The 18382-nt window shown below is 36.1% G+C and overlaps 1 protein-coding gene across 2 annotated transcripts in view; it reads left to right on the top strand.

Moving 5' to 3' along the window:
• Window positions 1–11150, top strand: part of GABRG2 (gamma-aminobutyric acid type A receptor gamma2 subunit) — a 71133-nt gene extending 59983 nt beyond the window's left edge. The window contains exons 7-10 of one of the 2 annotated variants that reach the window (XM_021410909.1): window positions 3697–3849; window positions 5726–5931; window positions 7765–7788; window positions 9184–11150. In XM_021410909.1, coding sequence (XP_021266584.1) covers window positions 3697–3849; window positions 5726–5931; window positions 7765–7788; window positions 9184–9459 — 659 coding nt within the window. In that variant the 3' untranslated portion in view covers window positions 9460–11150. The remainder of the gene's footprint in view (window positions 1–3696; window positions 3850–5725; window positions 5932–7764; window positions 7789–9183) is intronic. The other variant, XM_021410910.1, reaches the window with a different exon arrangement.

Genomic DNA, 18382 nt, shown 5'->3' with positions numbered 1-18382 from the left:
GTAGGGCTGTGATATCTCTAGTGAACAGCTAAATAATGCAACATCATCTAATTAAGGTGCCAAACATTAAGTACTTAGGTATGTTGTGTCACAAAGAAGCTGCCAGGTTACATTATCATTCATTTCCAGAAAAGTCCAAAATTATATCAGTCTTCCAAACAGCAATCTGACAAGTCTGAGAACATCCATAGCTGCAGTATGCAACATTGGATAGACAAGAACCAGAGCTCAGGGAATGAGGATGAGGTAATAATGAAAAAAATAACAATTTACCAAGTGAGAACTAGTGAATAACACTGTGCTAAGTATCAATTCTGGTCATTTTTTACTAAAATAGCATCTTAGCTTGACAGCTTCATGCAGGCATCACACCAGGAGTGAAAATCACCTCAGGCACAGAGATAATCTGAAAATAACTAAGAATGTTTAAGCTGGTCCCAGCTGAAGAGCAGAGAAGACCATGAATAAAGTCAGAAATAAAACAAATATGGATAAAAACAGTGCTGAGGCAAGATTCCATTTTAAGAGGTAATGATTTTAACTCATGAAAAGTGGGATTAAAGCAAAGTACTGCCAAGTCCATGTCTCACAGAGGACTTAATGTGCTTTACCTTTTGGATGTATGTTTTATGACAACTGGTATTAGGTACTAAATTGCACATCTTTGGACTTGCATTAGTTTGTATGCTTCTATAGCATTATGTATTTGATTATTTCCAGAGTATTTCCTTATTTTAAATCACACATGTAGAAGGCCTGTTGTTACACCATTACATTGCTTGCACAGGCAACGCTTAGCACCACGCTTCTCTGGGGCACTCTTGCTCTCCTTATGGCTTTATTTAAAATTGTTCATATTACTTAAAGACTGCAGGAGATATTCAATACATTACAGAATTATTGGCTTGCCTTGTCAGACAGCCTTTCCTATCATATGCTGGCGAAAAATCAGTACAACCCACATCCCAAAATCCCAACCCAGCAAGATAAGGAATAAAAATTCCTCTCTGTGGTATAAATGTTATTCCTTTCTCTAGAAAGATTCTCTGAAATAGTGGAATTTACTCCACAGCACAACATTTGCAGCACCAGTAGGCTTTCAGATTAGAAAGCAACATGTAATTTAAAAGAATTTACATATATTTAAATAGTTCTTCTGACTGGACGGCTCCACGCTGCCTGGCAAGTTATACTGGACACTGAAGTTCTGACTTCCTCTGATTTAGCTAATCATTTTGTAAAAAACTTAAAGCCTGTTAAAGTATATATGGGCTCGTTTAGTTGAGCTTTCTGTAAAATGTTTCTGATTCTACAAGGTGTGAAAGCAAGGTCTGCCAAAATAATACTGTGGGCATTGCTACAAATATCTGAAACTGACAGAAATTGTTTCCAGTAAACATTGTTCTGGAGTGGCTGGAATTTTTTACATACACATCTATTAGGAAGGATAGGCCTTGCATGAAGAAAAGTCCAATTACATTTGTAAGAAGTGAACAACATCTAGAACAATTACATCACTTTCTAACTTTATAGAACACAGTAGCAGAAATATGCTATTTCCAAATTGGTTAAGAAGGCCAGTATTATTAAATAATAAAAAAAAAAAAAGCAGAAGGAATTGTGTTCAATTATATAAAAAATTCTTCCACCTGGATTGTCTTCAGTTTGTGTAACAAAAGCTGTGTGTTGGGACACTGCTGTCACTCTGTGTAAATGGATTGTCCTCAGTGCATGTCACTGAGATGACAGAGATTTCAAAGTAACGACTCATTGCTGCGGAATGGACCAAGGCCTTCACGTGTTAGTTAACATTTTAAAAGCTCATATGTGTCACATTTTGAACAAAATATATGTTTAATGTAAATAAACGCATAAAATGTTGTAAAAATATATTAGTGCAATAGTTCACTGTTCAAAAAACACTACTTCTATTGAAAGAAAAATCTAAATAAATCTCAATGGAGACCAGATAATCTCCATCAGGTTTCCTAGAGAAAACAGTAAAACACTGTTTGTGAAAATCATCTAGAAAACTGAAAAACCAAAGTTGCTCCCTCTCTCTGACATAAACACATATCTGTGTGATATTCACACCATTTGGTGGGCTTGCACACATGGTTATTGAAGAAGGAGTCTCTGCACAAAGTCTTTGCAGCACACCCCAGTCTGGGTCATATGGATTAACTTCATTTTTTCAGGACTGGTGCTGAGTTGTGGATTCGGCTCTAACAAAATTGAGCAGTAGTGCTGGCTTCTGTACTAGACTGTGATATTTTCTGTTCGTTTGAGTAAAAGATCCTACAAGGCAAGAGTGTGAAAACCAACGAACAGACATGCCCAAGTACAGGACAAGAATTATGGGCAAAATAGATGAAAGAAGCAGTTACCTAGGATCTGATTTATCCACTCAGCTACTCCCCAAGATGGTCTACCACAGCTGCAACTTAAAAAGAAACAAGAGCAGAGAGAAAACAGCCAAATTTTATTTTGGTTCTGAGCTAATCTTTACTAACTTTCTATGTTGTCACATTTTTTTGGCTTTGTATTTCCCATCTTTCTGGTAATTTGTTGATTCTAAAGCAATACAGTAACACTGAACATGAAGTCAGCCTTTTCTCTGAGACTGTTCACTTTGAAATAACACAACTACTGCTTTAAGTTATCTCTACAGTAATATAGCAGGGGAAAAAATAAATGGTTTTGAAAAAACAATCTTAAGAAATTCATTGCCCAAACTGACAAAATAGTCACTTTCAAGGAAGTTAGTAGATGTGCCACAGAGGCGAAGAATGAGGCTGGCTTCAGTTCTGGTGTTCCTGGTCAATGTCTTGTTTAGCACATAACACACACATATAAGGCAAGTTTATCTGTGAATTAAGGGGATAATCAGACAACATCTATTTGTTAAATCTGGTTGCTCATATTCAACCAGATCTTCTTGTAAATCCCAAATACACAATTTGCTTTTTTAAGTTTCTAGTTTCCTTTTAATGCAATGAAATTAAAAACCAGTTAATCCCTGGGATATGGACATTCATATTGGAAAAAAGAAAAAAAAACAACTGAAAAATGATCTCTGAAGTTTCTCCTGTGACTAAGTTCAAAGGGGTTATTATGCGGGAAATGAAAATTTTAATTACATCTGAAAACAGAACTTTCTCTGTTAAGGAGCAGTAGTGATCTAAGCAGAATGCACATTAGCCACAGAGTCTCTTGGATATTTCCGGAAAGGATCTTACTGTGGATTTGCAAACCCTCTTCTGTTTGAGTTTGGGATTTATCTCTGGACCGCATTTCATAGAACTGCAATGAAATCTTTTGCAGCCTGGGGTTTTGCAGTTCTTTTGCAATCAAGATTTCCCAGGAGTGCTGTAATCTGAAGTAAAGATGAGATCCAGGGTTTTTTTAGCTTAGAAGAAATACATCAAAATCTGAAGCTTTGCTTTATTCCTGAGTCCTGAAGAGAAATATCCATGCATCTGCAAGTTGTGATGAATGAAGTGGTAAATTAGAAGCCTGCTGTGCTATGCAAAGGAGATTACCCTTGAAATCTGAAGTTCAAGTTATATAAGTGAACATGCATGACTTTCATATATACCTCAGACATAGAATAGGAAAGTCCTAGCTAACATCTAGTAATTCTATGACCTTTTTTTTTAACATATTATTCTACTTCAGTATCTTTTTATTTTACAGGAGACTATGTAGTCATGTCTGTTTACTTTAACCTGAGCAGGAGAATGGGTTATTTCACTATTCAGACCTACATTCCCTGCACACTTATTGTTGTGTTGTCCTGGGTCTCCTTCTGGATTAACAAGGATGCAGTTCCAGCCAGAACATCACTGGGTGAGTTGTTTTACCTTCCTGCTTTTATTCAGCATTATGATGTTAAACTGACCCCAGTTTCTAAATACAAGAGGAGAGAATTTCATACAAGTTCCCCTCATTTAGAATAATGTAATCGCTCCCAAGGAATAACAGTGTTTAAACCGTATTTCTCTCTCTTCCATTTTACTGTGTCAGATCCTAACTAGGAGTACTGCAGATCAAGATCATCTCCAATAAAAGCTTTTGCATCTTTTCTGATTTAGTAGAAAGTGAGGAATGTGGGACCAGCATTCTGCTTGAGGGTCCAAAGGTCAAATGTGTCCTTCAGACCACAAAATCAACTGAATTTGCCCGTATCTAAAAGGTGAAATGCAATTAATCCGAATTAGCCCTTTCTACACAGTTAGCTCTGACACAAATAAGGAACTACCAAGTTCAGCCTGCTTGCACAAACCAGCTGTACCTGTAAGAACCAGCAGTGTAGAAACTTGACTGTGGAGATGAAAACACTTAGTTTTCTACTTCTGAATTAAACCATTGCTACTAAGAATTGTTTTAGTTTTTCCTTCTGCATTTTCATTTCCTCACAGAACTACAGAACAGAGCACTGCAGGGACAGCATTTTCATTACAGATTTCCCTTGAAAGAAACACAGGAATAGAGGACTAACGGCCCCGTGACATAATGCTTTAAGTGTTTTATTGCTTTTTTTCACTCTCTAAAACAAGGTTGTAAAATGTGCTTTAAAGTATAAAATGAATAAAGGCATTCAGCTGTTATTTTTGTTTTTGCTTAGACGTACAATGCAGAGTGGTCTCTCTGCTGAGAACTTGGCTATTCATACAGCTGAGAAATAATCTGTGGTATGAAATTTGCCATAAAAATATGATGAATTTTAACTGTTCTGATGCATTTTTAATATTCTTTACATCACAGTACAGGGAATCATGTTCTGAAAGGAGAAGGGAAGGTGAGGCACGTCCTAGTACTTCTAGGTTATAAGCTATAGCCACTTCTGAAGACCAGAGGAGGCACAGCTCTGGCACTGAGAGAAATCTGACCTCACAGTGTGACAACTGTAAGGGGTCCTGAGAGACTGTCTTCCAGCTTTATTTGCAAGAAATCACTTAAATAAGCAGCAACAGAGAATTCATATGGGAATTTAGGACTAATACTTTCTCCTTACAACCACAATGCATTTAAAATAAGAGAAAGAAAACACAGTCTCATTTACATGGCACACTACAAAGAGACACAGATTTTGATCTGAATTTTCATCCAGATTACATGCTTCCTTAAGAATTTTCATAATTTCTATCTCATATAATGGCTGCAAATGCATTTCTTACTAGCATTGTTATCATTACTGATATGAATTCAATAAATGAAACTTATCCCGACAGCATGGAAAGTTTTAGATCAGCCTTGAGAGTACTTTGAAGAATGGACTAAAGTGATCGGTATATTTTTTTCTCCACCGTGACTTCTCACTCCTCACTCTGTTACAAGAAGTTCTCTTCTCTCTAACTGTTCAAGGATTTGAGACCAGAAAACCCTAAAACTAAAGTTCTCAATTAAAACTGAATAAAGGATGCCTAAAAATGAAACTGTAAAGCTAAAAGGCTAAATTAAACACATTTCTTAGAATCAAAATCCATCTAATGAAAGAATTCTGTAGAGCAACACTTGCAATGACTATGAAAAAATGATTCGTGCTCCCTGTTCATCCCTGAAGCTCTCAATGAATCCACATCTCACTGCTTGGGATGGACTGATATTTTTGCTATCTATCAGAACTGCAGGAATCCTTCAGAAACAGTCAGAGAGAGGAATGGCAAAATTACTCTGTTACTTGAAGTTATAACGTTTCTGTTGTTTTCTGTCTGTCTACCAGGTATTACAACTGTCCTGACAATGACCACCCTAAGTACGATTGCTCGTAAATCTCTTCCAAAAGTCTCCTATGTGACAGCAATGGATCTTTTTGTGTCAGTCTGCTTCATTTTTGTTTTCTCTGCACTGGTGGAATATGGAACTTTGCACTACTTTGTCAGCAACAGAAAGCCAAGCAAGGATAAAGACAAAAAGAAGAAAAATCCAGTACGTATCTTTTTACCAGTAAGGTATAAAATTAAATTAGGTTTTCTGAGTGAATCTTGCTTTATGCCTGTACTTTCATTTGAGCGTTTGCTATTACTTATCTACACTTCTTTTGTATTAATGGGAATACATTTACCTTGACAATAAGAAAACCTCATATATTACAGTTGCCTGGATGCCAGAGAAATGAATTTCTTAGAACAAGGACCCTTTTTCCAAACCGTTCTACAAATAACAACTACCAATGAAATTGTTATTTATATTATAGATAGAGCTTTTGCTGTGACCTTTTTGGAAGAACTGTCAGTTTCTCTATTTTAGCTTTAGCAATATTCTCTGCTGTTAACGTACATGTGTATTATTGGCACAATTCTGGATTTTGTATTATCAGAACTAGATTTAATCTTTTATGTTCAAACTATGGACTGTGCTTTCTTTCTAATTCCCCTTTAAGCATCTGTTTCCTTTTCATTGTTTCCTTATCTTCTTTTTCTTGTATTTTCTCTCTCCGTTATCTATTTCTCTCCTTTTGAAGGTGATTTATCAACATTTTGCAATGTTACTTATGGATGCATGCTACACAATAATAAAAAATGTATATAGTAACCACAGCAAAAAAAAAAAAAAGTCCCAGGAATATCCTCAGTAGATTTCTAGGAGTATGCTCAGGTAGGGAAAAAAATTTCTGTCTTATTTTGTCCAGGACAGACTTCTTGCCTTTTGCTGCTGATTGAGAAGTGTGCTGTCTAGAATCTGTGAGGTGAAAAGAAAGAGTGTAAAATACTACAGGGAATGAAAGTATCCTAATCTTCTTCTTCAAAAAAATCAAATATGCATCTGCAAAATGTGACGAACACAAGTGTTCTACATTAGTTAAGAATATTTTCAAATCCACTTCAGGCATCTAAGAAATAATGCAAGTGCTTGGATTTGCTCTGCTAAAATCCTACTTAAGATATTCTCTCTTAGTTATAACACAGCAAGAAAGAACAAATTAGCAAAATGTATTAATTAAAGTACCTTTCACTACATTGTTTTGTTATAATTTCACCTTTAAAAGATTGTTGAGAAATACACTCAAAAAAAAATTGCAGATATACACTGCAGTGGATAAACAGCCAGCAAAACATCCATAAGACTACACAGGAAGAATTTTCACCTTACTTTAGGTATGGCGAATTTGGATTTCATCACAGGCATTTTTTGATTAAAAGGCACTTTTGGATGGTGACATGTACTTGCCAGTCTTAGGCTGAAATAAATGGCTGCTTATGTGCACCTGTGTCAAAGACAATTAAGAGAGCAAAGATTAGCTATCTCAAATGTAGTTACCTCAGTTTGAGATTAGTTGCTCTTTACACTACTTATCTGGGACAATCCTGGGACAAATAGAAATAATAGTTCCTCAGAAACTAAACCCAGAGTCTAGAAATCTTAAAAGTAGAGTCTTCAGCGCTCAGTGTTCAGGTAATTTTTTCTAAAATTTGCATTCATAAACTCCAAATTGTCTCTTCTTTCAAAACAGTTTAACATGAAAGATTGGAATACCCTGAGACTATGAAAAGATCTAAATGGAGTTTGATACACTATGTATTTGGCCTGGATGTAGTTACAAGTCAGAGATAAGATAAAAATGCGGGGGATTTATACCATAGATACTTGTTTAAATGGCTGTTACCCCAAACTTTCTATAAATTTAGTTCTTTTTGACTTACTATGTTTTAGAAACATATTTTTAATTTACATTATTTTTTTCTCTCTTTCTTTCTTTCTTTTCTTTCTTTAATTTAAAACCAAACCTTCTGATTCTCTTTTCTGTCTACAAAATGAAAGCTCCTTCGGATGTTTTCCTTCAAGGTATAAAGTTTTTTGGAATGGAAATTCACTGCATGCGACTGCTGAATTTAACTATTAGAGCTTATATGAGAGTGCTGTTGTTTGTTTGTTTTCTTCAATTAGACATCTAAGCATTCTACTCTAGGTAACTTCCTAATTAAGTAGAATGGTTACGCTTCTCTAAATAATACGTAGAGTTGATTCAGCAGACAAATTATCAATTCACTATGATTTTGAACTTACACTAAGTTCAAGAATGACCAACATTATTGGATCGCATGAATTAAGAGAGTTTCAGTTCAATACATTTCTGCTTCTCTCTTTTTCAATTGCCCATGGGATCCAATGCCACCAGCTACAACAGAAACCACCCTTTTAGAACTCAGCTCTGATCCCTCAGTTTATGACTTAACTTCAAATTATAAATCTGTTCTGATGTTGACCTGAACGAAACTCAGCGTCATCATCAATTATTAAAATCCTGCTCCTTATGCAAAAAAGTCAGAGTTTTGAAAGGGTTTAAGATGCACATATTTTTTAATGCTGTCACTTGACCAACACACTCTTAGCAAATTAGCAAATATATCTGTGTAATACATCTAGATCTTCATTCAGAAATGCAGAGATTTTGTCCAAAACAAAAAACAACCTTAAAATAAAAGCCAAGAAGTCTACATGCTCATGGAATGAAATTGTAATTATTTTACCACAATAACTATCTGCAGGAAATTTTAAGACTCGTCATACTACTGTTCACCAGTGCTTAACTGCATTTTAATGCATAACTCGCTCAAATCACTCCAATAAATGTATGCCTACCATATAAAATTGGGTACACGATTAATCTTCTAGTTGGTTAACATTAGTAGATGGTGAAGTGCATACATTCAAACTAACTATTGGAGAGTCTTACCAAGATTCTCCTAACCTTACTAAAAAGACATTAATTTTGCCTTTTTTTCCATATATATATATATATTTGCACAAACCAGCCCTGTATCACAAATAATCCTGCATTTCCAACTGATTATTTCTGTTCTGCCCATGTGCAACACCCAAATTGCCTTCATATATCAAGCAGTTACGTGAAGTATAAAACAAAAGCAATTCAAAATATCATCAGTTGTATTTCTGTTTCCTTTAACCTCTATTGTTTACTTAGTCTGGCATTAAAGCTAACTGTCCTCAGCTGTCAACTTGATCTTGATTTGTGCTGCTTTCTTGTAAAGTTAGTGTATGATGCAACTGATTTAAACTGATTTTTAAGTTCAAGGTAATATTACCAATTTCCCACGTACCCCCTGCAGAACCATCATTCACATGTTGACCATTAGTCTCTGTTTCCCTGTTGGTCTGGTGATAATAACAGAGTGTCTCCCTCCTGCCATCTTTTTCTTTTCTGCCATTCCATCCTAGGCACCTACAATTGACATCCGACCTCGATCAGCTACTATTCAAATGAACAATGCTACACACCTCCAAGAAAGGGATGAAGAATATGGGTATGAGTGTCTCGATGGCAAGGACTGTGCTAGTTTTTTTTGCTGCTTTGAGGATTGTCGAACAGGAGCATGGAGGCATGGAAGAATACATATCCGCATTGCCAAAATGGACTCCTATGCCCGCATCTTCTTCCCCACTGCCTTCTGTTTGTTTAACTTGGTGTACTGGGTATCATATCTTTACCTTTAAAAGCAGAAGGAGATCAGTGGTATGAGCCTTACTCGCTGAATTTCTTAGAGAGATGGTTTCCAAAGTCCACTTGAAGTATCAATGACGCGCTTTATAGTGGTCTGAATTCTTTAGTGCCATAACCCAGTAAATACCAATTATATCATTTATCCAAAAATTGCCATCAGGTTATTGTGAATTAAATGTCCATTCAACATAGTAAAATATCTCAAAATAAAAATCTCATAAACAGGTAATATACTGCTATACCTGATGGAATAAGGAGAAACAGGGCAGACAGGGCAAGGGGAGCACAGCAACATCGCTTAATAGTTGGCACTGCCATTTAAAACAGGAGTGACAGAGAGGAGAATTCCCAGGTAAAGTACTGTACAGTTTGTTATCATTGGCTATAATTATGTTATAGCTTTATTCTCTGTGGGCTTTTCTTTTTGGAAGAGTCATCTCTCACTTTGAATATGTATTAATAAGCTAGGAAAGTAACTTTTACTCCCATCCATATAAAAATAGACCTTTCCCTTTGCCATCCCTTTAAGAGCACATGTACAATGCTGTAAATACTTCAATACCTTGTAGTACATAAAGTCTAGTGCATGCATCTTTGGGGGGCCAAAATAAATGAAACAAAGGTACCATAAAGTATTGTCTTTTATTTTGTGTCTCTGGCTGTGCTATTGTAATTGAAATGTGAATAAAAATCATATTTTTTTCCTTGAAAAATGTCCCCTTTCCCTCATGCATGGAAGATCCAAGCAGACAGCACTTTCATGTAAGACATTAGAGAAGCCTTAAGGATTCAAATAAATAACATGTAGACAAATCTGTATGGCCAATATAATAGCTCATAAAGTATACTGTACATGTCTGCTGCAGTTGTAGCCTTCATTTTCCACTGATAATGTTGCTATATTTCAAATGAATTTCCAGTAATTATACATTGCAAGATCAGCTTCTAAATTTAATCCATGTGTTTCCATTGTTCTTCTCCCCTGCTGAACTATTATATTCACATAAGGCTTTTTTCTTCTTTTTTTCCCCTCCTTTAGTCCAGTCCAAGAAATAGGTGTTATTCTAGATATTATTTTTACATAAGAATTTCAAGTTAATTTTGAAATATTTGTATTGTGTATATGCATACGGTTCTCTGCCCATTCATGTTCTTCACCAGCAATAGTTGTTGCCAGCGCTGCTTTTCACTCCTTAAGTACCTTTACTAAAGAAACCCTTACACCATAGCTAGCACACAGATTATAGATATCCTTGAAAACAAAAGGGAACAAAGAGTGTCTTGGCTACTAAATCATATGTACGCAGTTTATGTGTATTCAAAACCTTCAGCCCTCCTGGGTGAATCTTGAAACCCACTTACTACTTTTCAGCACCTGTATGACGCTCAATTATGCAACTTTAAGCACATGTACATATGACTGACGTTTTTTTTATTGTCAAAGATGTAAAATGTCACCTCCTGAAAAGTGGGTTTGCAGATTGAAATGGGAGATATTTAATTATCATTACAGAATTGCTAATAGCGAAAATGGAGGAAAATGAAAGTTTTCCAATGTTTGTATAGTTTTGGAAATAAAAAATGTATAAAAAAAAGGAATAACTCAATCATCAATTGCTTCTTGTCCAATGTATTTGAAAATCTTTTAATAAAGGAATTGCACACACCTGTGGACTTTTTCCAATAAAACTGCTGCACTCAGCTCCAGAGTTCTCTTTTGATTAGTTTGTTAAAAGCACAGTTCAAGGACTAGACTCAGCTTTAAGAAGTTTGATTCATCAGCTGCCTAAATATAAGTGACAGTAATCCTCATAACCCTCTGCATTGTCTCATTTTGTAGTCAAATGGCCCACTCACATTTTCAGGGTTGGATACTAAGTCTTTAAAAACATTTTGAAGATTGCCTTATTCTTAAAAAAAAAAGAAAAAGCTACAAGCATCGTGATGAAAAGAAAGAGAACTTTTCCTTCTTTATTCTGAGCAGCGTCTCTACTTCCTGAGTGAGTTTCAATCATCTTTCACAAGGAAATGCATATCAGCTGCTGCCAGACAGACTGCTGACTAATTATTTTCTGCAGCGGTCAGTGACTTAGCAGCTTTCTGTTAGCTCCTTTCATTTAATGAGTGGCTGATGTCAAACATTCATGAATTCAATTTTTACCTGGATCTTTTCCCTCCTCCGAAATAGCCTTTATACAGATCATTATGAGTCTCAGCCTAAATCAGACCTTTAATTCCCTCAGGCCAAGTGGATTTCAGTTAGCATACTTAGATTGTTTTTCCATGAAGGCCAGTGAAATGAAGGATTCAGACGCTCAGAACCCATTACCCTAGTTTGACCATCAGGCTGAACATGCCTATGGAAGGCCCGCGGCACAACCAAATCGCAGGCACTAATGAGGATCGAACCATCAGGCTGCTTGTGCAGCATGGCCTCCTCCCCCCAGCAGGGGAATATTTTAGCTCAAAATCACGATACACCCCCCACTAGAATAAAGCACAGCATAAAAAAAAAGGAGCATGCCAACTCTGCAGCTAAGGATTTGAGTGACATTTTCTTTCCATGTATCACTACTCAAAAGAGAGCAAACAAGCCCATCCTCAACCATAACCAAATACCACTGGTTCTACCACTCTTATTTAGGAGATTTGTAATTTCCTCCAAAGGCAGACGCGTGAGACTTCAAAAAGACATTTCATGGCAAAACATGTAATTATAGCGAGGAAGCGACACCAAAGCACAATGCAGTGCTGACTGAGCAAGAAGCAGAGAGCTCCTCGGAACAGAGACAGCGCCAGCTACACTGCCCAGAATCAAACGATGACCTTTGTATTGTGGTCAGACTGCCATCATAGCAAAATAGTGAGAAAAATGCCCTTTGGGTGTGAGGAGGGTTATTATTCAGAAGAAAACTGCTGAGAAACCTATGTATATAAACATATTTGCACATATTTATATATACAGAGAATATACATATATACTTTACATATATTAACCTTCCCAGCTGCATTTTAGGGAAGAAACCCTTTCCTGACTCAACACACTTACTAAAATGTGTTCAAGTTCACCATACTGCAGACTGCTACAACTGCTCTTGGATATGTCTGTGGATGTTCAGACAGTTGTTAAGAGTTCAGTCAAGTACATACTAACACTGCAATTATTTATTCGCTGTTTGTGTTCCAAGTGTACGTAAACGTCCTGATCAAGAGAAGGTATTTTTATCCCAGAAATTATGTCATATATGCATATCAACAGAGCACACTCAAAGCTTTTATAAATTTTATAAATTTATAAATTTATCATCCCCAGTTTGTATACAGAGATAGTGTTCAGACAGATAATGTGACTCAATGACAGTTCTCCTATCGTCAAAACTTGGCACTGACAAAAATGAGAACAGAAATTAAATACTCAGTATTGAAGACTTTTAGCCTCTGCCCCTCTCACAGCTGTAATTTTTTACTTCTACCATGTTCTCCCAGAGCTGCACATGAACGTACTGTTCAAATGTACTGTATGTAACAGTTACAATGGCACATCTATAGTAAATATTTTGCATATATTGAAGGTCCAGATATTTAGACCTCCGTCCCGCCATGCCCCAAAGTCCTCCAGTCTAAAGGCACAGATCAATAAAGAAAAAAAAAAAAAGAAGAGTTATAAAATACTCAAGCAAATGAATGTTGTGAGAAATGTAATAAGAAAGCTTTGTTAACTGCATAAATTTCAGTAGCTGGCATCACTGTACATAAAACCAATAAAAGAATGGGGAAAAACTGTTTTAGATGATCTATTTTGACACTACGGCTGGGTTCTGTAGGATCATAGGAGAGAAGAGCAGTAAACCAGGAATGGAAAAAGGATAAGCGTAAACTTTTTCTGCTTTGATGAAGAAAAGGCAGAACTAACGCAGACAGACTTTGTGGGAGAAGCTGGTAGTTGAGGAATAAAATTAAAGCATGATAATGACACAAAAGCTGAAATCAATACTGAGCTGATGTGTACATTAATGGACTAACCAGGCAATTGAAAGCAACAAGCTAAGAAGAGGAGATAAGCAATATGATCCACAAGAGAAAGAGTGACTGTCAAGGTCAGAACCACAGAGGCTGCAGGTCTCTGAACCAACCAGAGCACAGACTGGGTTCTAGCTTTATCTACGTTGGTGAGGAACCACATTCTGATGACACTGAGAGAAAGTTTACGCTATTTAGAAATGAATAAGGATGTCCAATGAACTAAGTGAAAAATGAAGCCTATTCATAGCAGCAGGAAAAAAAAGTCCATGCTAAAATAAGCTGAGGGACACATGGAAGAATCCAATCTCAAGTATGAACATGGGAAAAAAATGCAAATATAAAGGAGCCATCGAGATGAAATTTAATTAAAGCCCAGGGGGAAAAGTGACATTTTAAAATGCAAGTGTTGTCTTTCATAAAAAAATTCAATTGCTTTCTAAAGAGAATTTAATTAAATCTTATGAAAAACTTAACAGGTAAATAAGCTTATTAAACTCATGAGAGATCTATTGTTCCATTTATAAAAAGTAGAAGCCAATGCACTTCCCTTACTTATTTAGAAGAATCCTATAGACGATAAAATTTGGAATTCCTGTTTACACATTAGCATATTTTTCTTTTTAAATTCAAGATTTACAATGGAAAATACATCTGTTGAATATCATAAAGAAAGTTCATGACCTTTAAAAGATGTTGAATAACAGACATCAACTAAAAGCTTTGGTTACGTATCGGGAAGCCTCTTTGAATAATTCACTGAAGAATGCTGAATTAGTTCATAAAAAATATATATATTAAAAAAGTTTGCCTTTCTCATAGGAAAAATAAAAGGCGCAGTATGATAAGACTGGATAAGATTTTCTCATTTAGACTTACACAAAATTCATATCCATTATCAAAATGAGAACAGGGAAAATAAGAAATGAAGAAACATTAATATAAATTTAATTCAACCAGAATGAAAAACATTAGAAATACTGAACTTCCCACCAGACACATGCTTTGTGATACTAGCATATTGTAATCTGTATCTGATGAGCTTCAAGTTTTCCTGACATTTCTATTTTTCTTTAGAATTTTCAGGTATGTGCTATAAGACTAACTATAGACTCAATTATTTTGCTTTGAGAATCTTAACATTAAATTACTCACAAAAAAAAAAAAAAAACGAACAAAAAACCCATAAAACACAAACTTCTAATTTCATTCTTGAAGAGGGACAAGAACATAGAAATATCTACCAAGTTAATATGTTTATAAGATGCCTATAAAAATAGTAGCTTAGGCTACACACTGAAAGTTAGATAGACCTGCCAAAGGGAATTTTGCACAGCAGGAGACTTTGTTGTGTGAAAGAAAATAAAAACTGCAATTTTTGCTAAATAAATAAATCTGCACACTTGTATTGAAGAGACAATGCAAATTCACAGACTCACAATATTCATTTCTGTATTTTCCTTCAGCCTTAAAGCTAAAGATTAAACTGACAATTTCAGCAATTCCAGATAGCTTTTCCTATTGCATAATCTCATAAAACTGTATGGATTTCACTGCTTTTTCTGTTTCTGAGTTTCTTCTCCTATTTATATCAGCGCTCCTAAACATGCTGCCACAGTGCAATTTCTTAAAGAAAAAAGCATTTTCCTTTTGCCCTCTCAGAACACTCAATGCATTTGATAGCTCTCCTACTTTATCTGACAGCTCTCTTCCTTCTGTCCCACAGATCACTGTATTCACAACTTCATCCAGATTTCTGTGATTCCACTACAGTTACGAAAAATTCTGGTAATTTGCGAACTATCCCTTTTAAAGAAACTCAAAGGAACTTACACAGTTAATATGCTCAGTACTAAGAAGCTAGTAAGAGGTAAGACAAACGTACTGCTAAATTCAAGCTTGCTTTGACTTTGCTTGATTTCAGCAGAGCTGATACCAGCTCAGGATAAGGCCCAGTCTCTATAGATGTAATTTTGTTATCCAGGAGAATACTCTCATTTGCACAGCCTACAAACCCTGGTGGCACACTGCTGTGGCCTAAGTCTCCCCAGGGCTGCACCCTCCCCATACAGCAGCACTCCTCTGGGTGTCCAGCACCTGGAGGGGCCTTCCACATCCAGGTGCTCTGACTCCTTTAATACTTCTGGAAAACAAAGACAGTGGTCACACAGACACAGCTGTCATGACCTCCTTCATAACCTGGGTGATGCTTTATCAGCAGTTTTTGGCTGCCCTCAGTGGATCCAGTAATTCTGCTGCTCACTCAGAAGTCTGCAGCAGCGCTTTTGGAACAACGTGCACCAGGTGAGCATATCCTGGGGGCTCTTGGAGACTCTCAGTGTCAGGGAATCACAGATACAGACTAGATAAGTGTGAGCTCACCTTGGCAGAGGACACTGACACCGGAGAGAGGAGAGTTTACTAAATCATCTTACAGTGTCTGAACTGATAACAGAGCTTTTGCTGTTTGGCTTAAACACTTGGGATAGGGAAGAAACATCAGCTCTACAGAATAAGAACACTCACAGAGTGATACTACAAGAGCAGCTCAAGGAACGGCCATTTAGCTATAGAAGAGTTTTCGTCCCTTTATTTCTATGGATTATTTTCTAAAAATACTATAGCAAAAAAACCTGATCTATATTAAAAAAATACATAGAATATGAAACATGGCTTTTGTTTTGATTTGTCAGAATAATTTGTTCGCTTTCAAATTACTACAGAGATATCCTAAGTAAGACTTCTTAGAAAGTTGAGGGTGTGGCAGAGAGTTTAATTGTCTGTTAGTCCTGCTCCCATGGAGAAGGTCCATCAGAGCATTTGGACAGACAGGTACCAGGCAGCTTCTTTTAGAGAACTGTTTGTGGTGAAATGCATTATTTCAAATTAGAAACCTATCAAAAATTTCCACAGTAGAAAGTACAAATGTGTGAAAGAAACCACCTTGCAAACTCCTAATATGCACAAAGAGACTTGCTTCAAACTGCTCTGCATAATCTGCCACAGTTGATCAGAAATTTATCTATTTGAAGAGTCATCTTGTTCTATTAGATTAATCTATGCTTCAACAAAATAACGTTCTAGGGATTTTTGTCCTTTAGATGTTCACTTTAAAGAAAAGATAGGGCAGCTCCTCCTGCCAGCTGTGGCCGACCTTCTCCACTACCACGTGTGCCCAAGGAAACAAAGCCAAGCCCCAGATATCTGACTGCAGAACTGAACAGAACTCTCAAACAGTTTGTGAGATTGTTTTAGTCAAAATCATAACTTCCTTCCACAGTCCTTTATAGAGCCTTCTCACCTGCCCATCAAGGAATTTGGATTTCAGAGACATGCTTCTCCTCAAGCGTGCTGCAGCTTTCTGCAAGCACAAGTAAGTTTCTCTGTAACTGCACATTTAGAGCTATTTGGAAGTCAAGAAAAATGCAGGAAGCCCACCCAGTAAAGAAGCAGTAGATAGCTCTGCTCAATATGTCTGAAATTTGAGAATCATTTAATCATTTAATTTTCAGTGTATGTGATTTTGTCCTTTACAAGGAATCAAAGAACAAAACACTGACCTTTCTGAGAAAGGTCTTAATATTCATCCCAAACCTGAAATAAGATATACTACGGTATAATTTCCTTAGGGATGAGCTGGAAACAAGCTCATTGTGTGAGCATATAATTTATCCCCTAGAGTTTGTTTTTCCTATCTGTACAAGGAGGAACAACAATAATGCTGCTGTAGAGATGAGCAGTTAATGCAGACACATGGGTGTTGATTATGTAAGCAGGTGGAAGTTCACATCCTGTGTACATCTCAGATAACTGTAAAAATTCTACTGAGGATTTTGCCAAATAAATACAAAGTATTGCATTATTGCTCCTTTCACTTTCCATCCCACGCTGCCTGGCCCCTAGGCACAGGAGGGGTAAGCTCTCTGTAGACATGACCTCACTGAGGATTTCTCCTTTCATACGTATGTTTCAAAGGAAGAATACAAATTTCAAAAACACCCTTTCTTTATACCTGTTTTAGAAAAAAAAAACACACAAAACTAAAAAGTAGCATTTGGGGAAATTTTAAAATGGAAAAAATCAACATTTCTAGATAAAGGAAGAGAAAACTATTGGCAGTCTAATTCCTGGTCTTTATTCTCCTTAAAATTTTAGGAGATTAAGCAGCTAGTAATTTAGAAAAGGAATCTTGGTATGGTAATACCATTATGACCAATTCCATGACAAGCACATTAGCTTCTAAATCATTCTGAGAACTAGTACATTTAAATAATCCTATGCTGCTTGAATAATTTGTCACAGTTCCAAAAAATGGACTGACATTCTGATGTTGCCTAGAACATGTGTTCAATGAGCATTTTAGAACAGAAAGGAAGGGTTCCAGTTTTCAATTTTAGTAACAAAAATCATATTAACTTTTACAGCTTTGTTTAATTCATATGTAGCAGGCAAAGCATTGATCGAAATGCTAATCAAAAATCATGCAAGCTGTAGTAGAAGAACAGAATGCTTTCTTTTAAGAGATAGCAGCAGCGAGTTTCTAAAGATGCTCAACAGTTATGAAGAATAATACGTTTTTTAAATAAATAAAACACAGAATCAGCTCCTTATTGTTGTTAAGAAAAAGATGAAAAGAATTGGGGGGCTGGTCTCGATGAAGTCTAGAAGTCCCTTCCAACCCCTACAATTCTGTGATTCTGTGATTACAAAGGAAATTAAAGGAAGGAAGGCAGAAAGAATTATGACTGAAAATACAGGAAAATAATGGAAACCACAAATTGAAAATGTCACTAGCTACATTTTTTAAACCTTAGCACCCTTGAAAAACTTCACATTCTTCTTTTCCCTGTAATTTGAATTGTATTACTATTAAAAATCTGATTCTTTGCACATATG

The sequence above is a fragment of the Numida meleagris genome, chromosome 12, assembly GCF_002078875.1.
Source record: "Numida meleagris isolate 19003 breed g44 Domestic line chromosome 12, NumMel1.0, whole genome shotgun sequence".
In the NCBI taxonomy this organism is placed as follows: domain Eukaryota; kingdom Metazoa; phylum Chordata; class Aves; order Galliformes; family Numididae; genus Numida; species Numida meleagris.
Note: the sequence above shows the minus strand (reverse complement) of the source record. Positions and strands in the feature narration are given on the sequence as shown.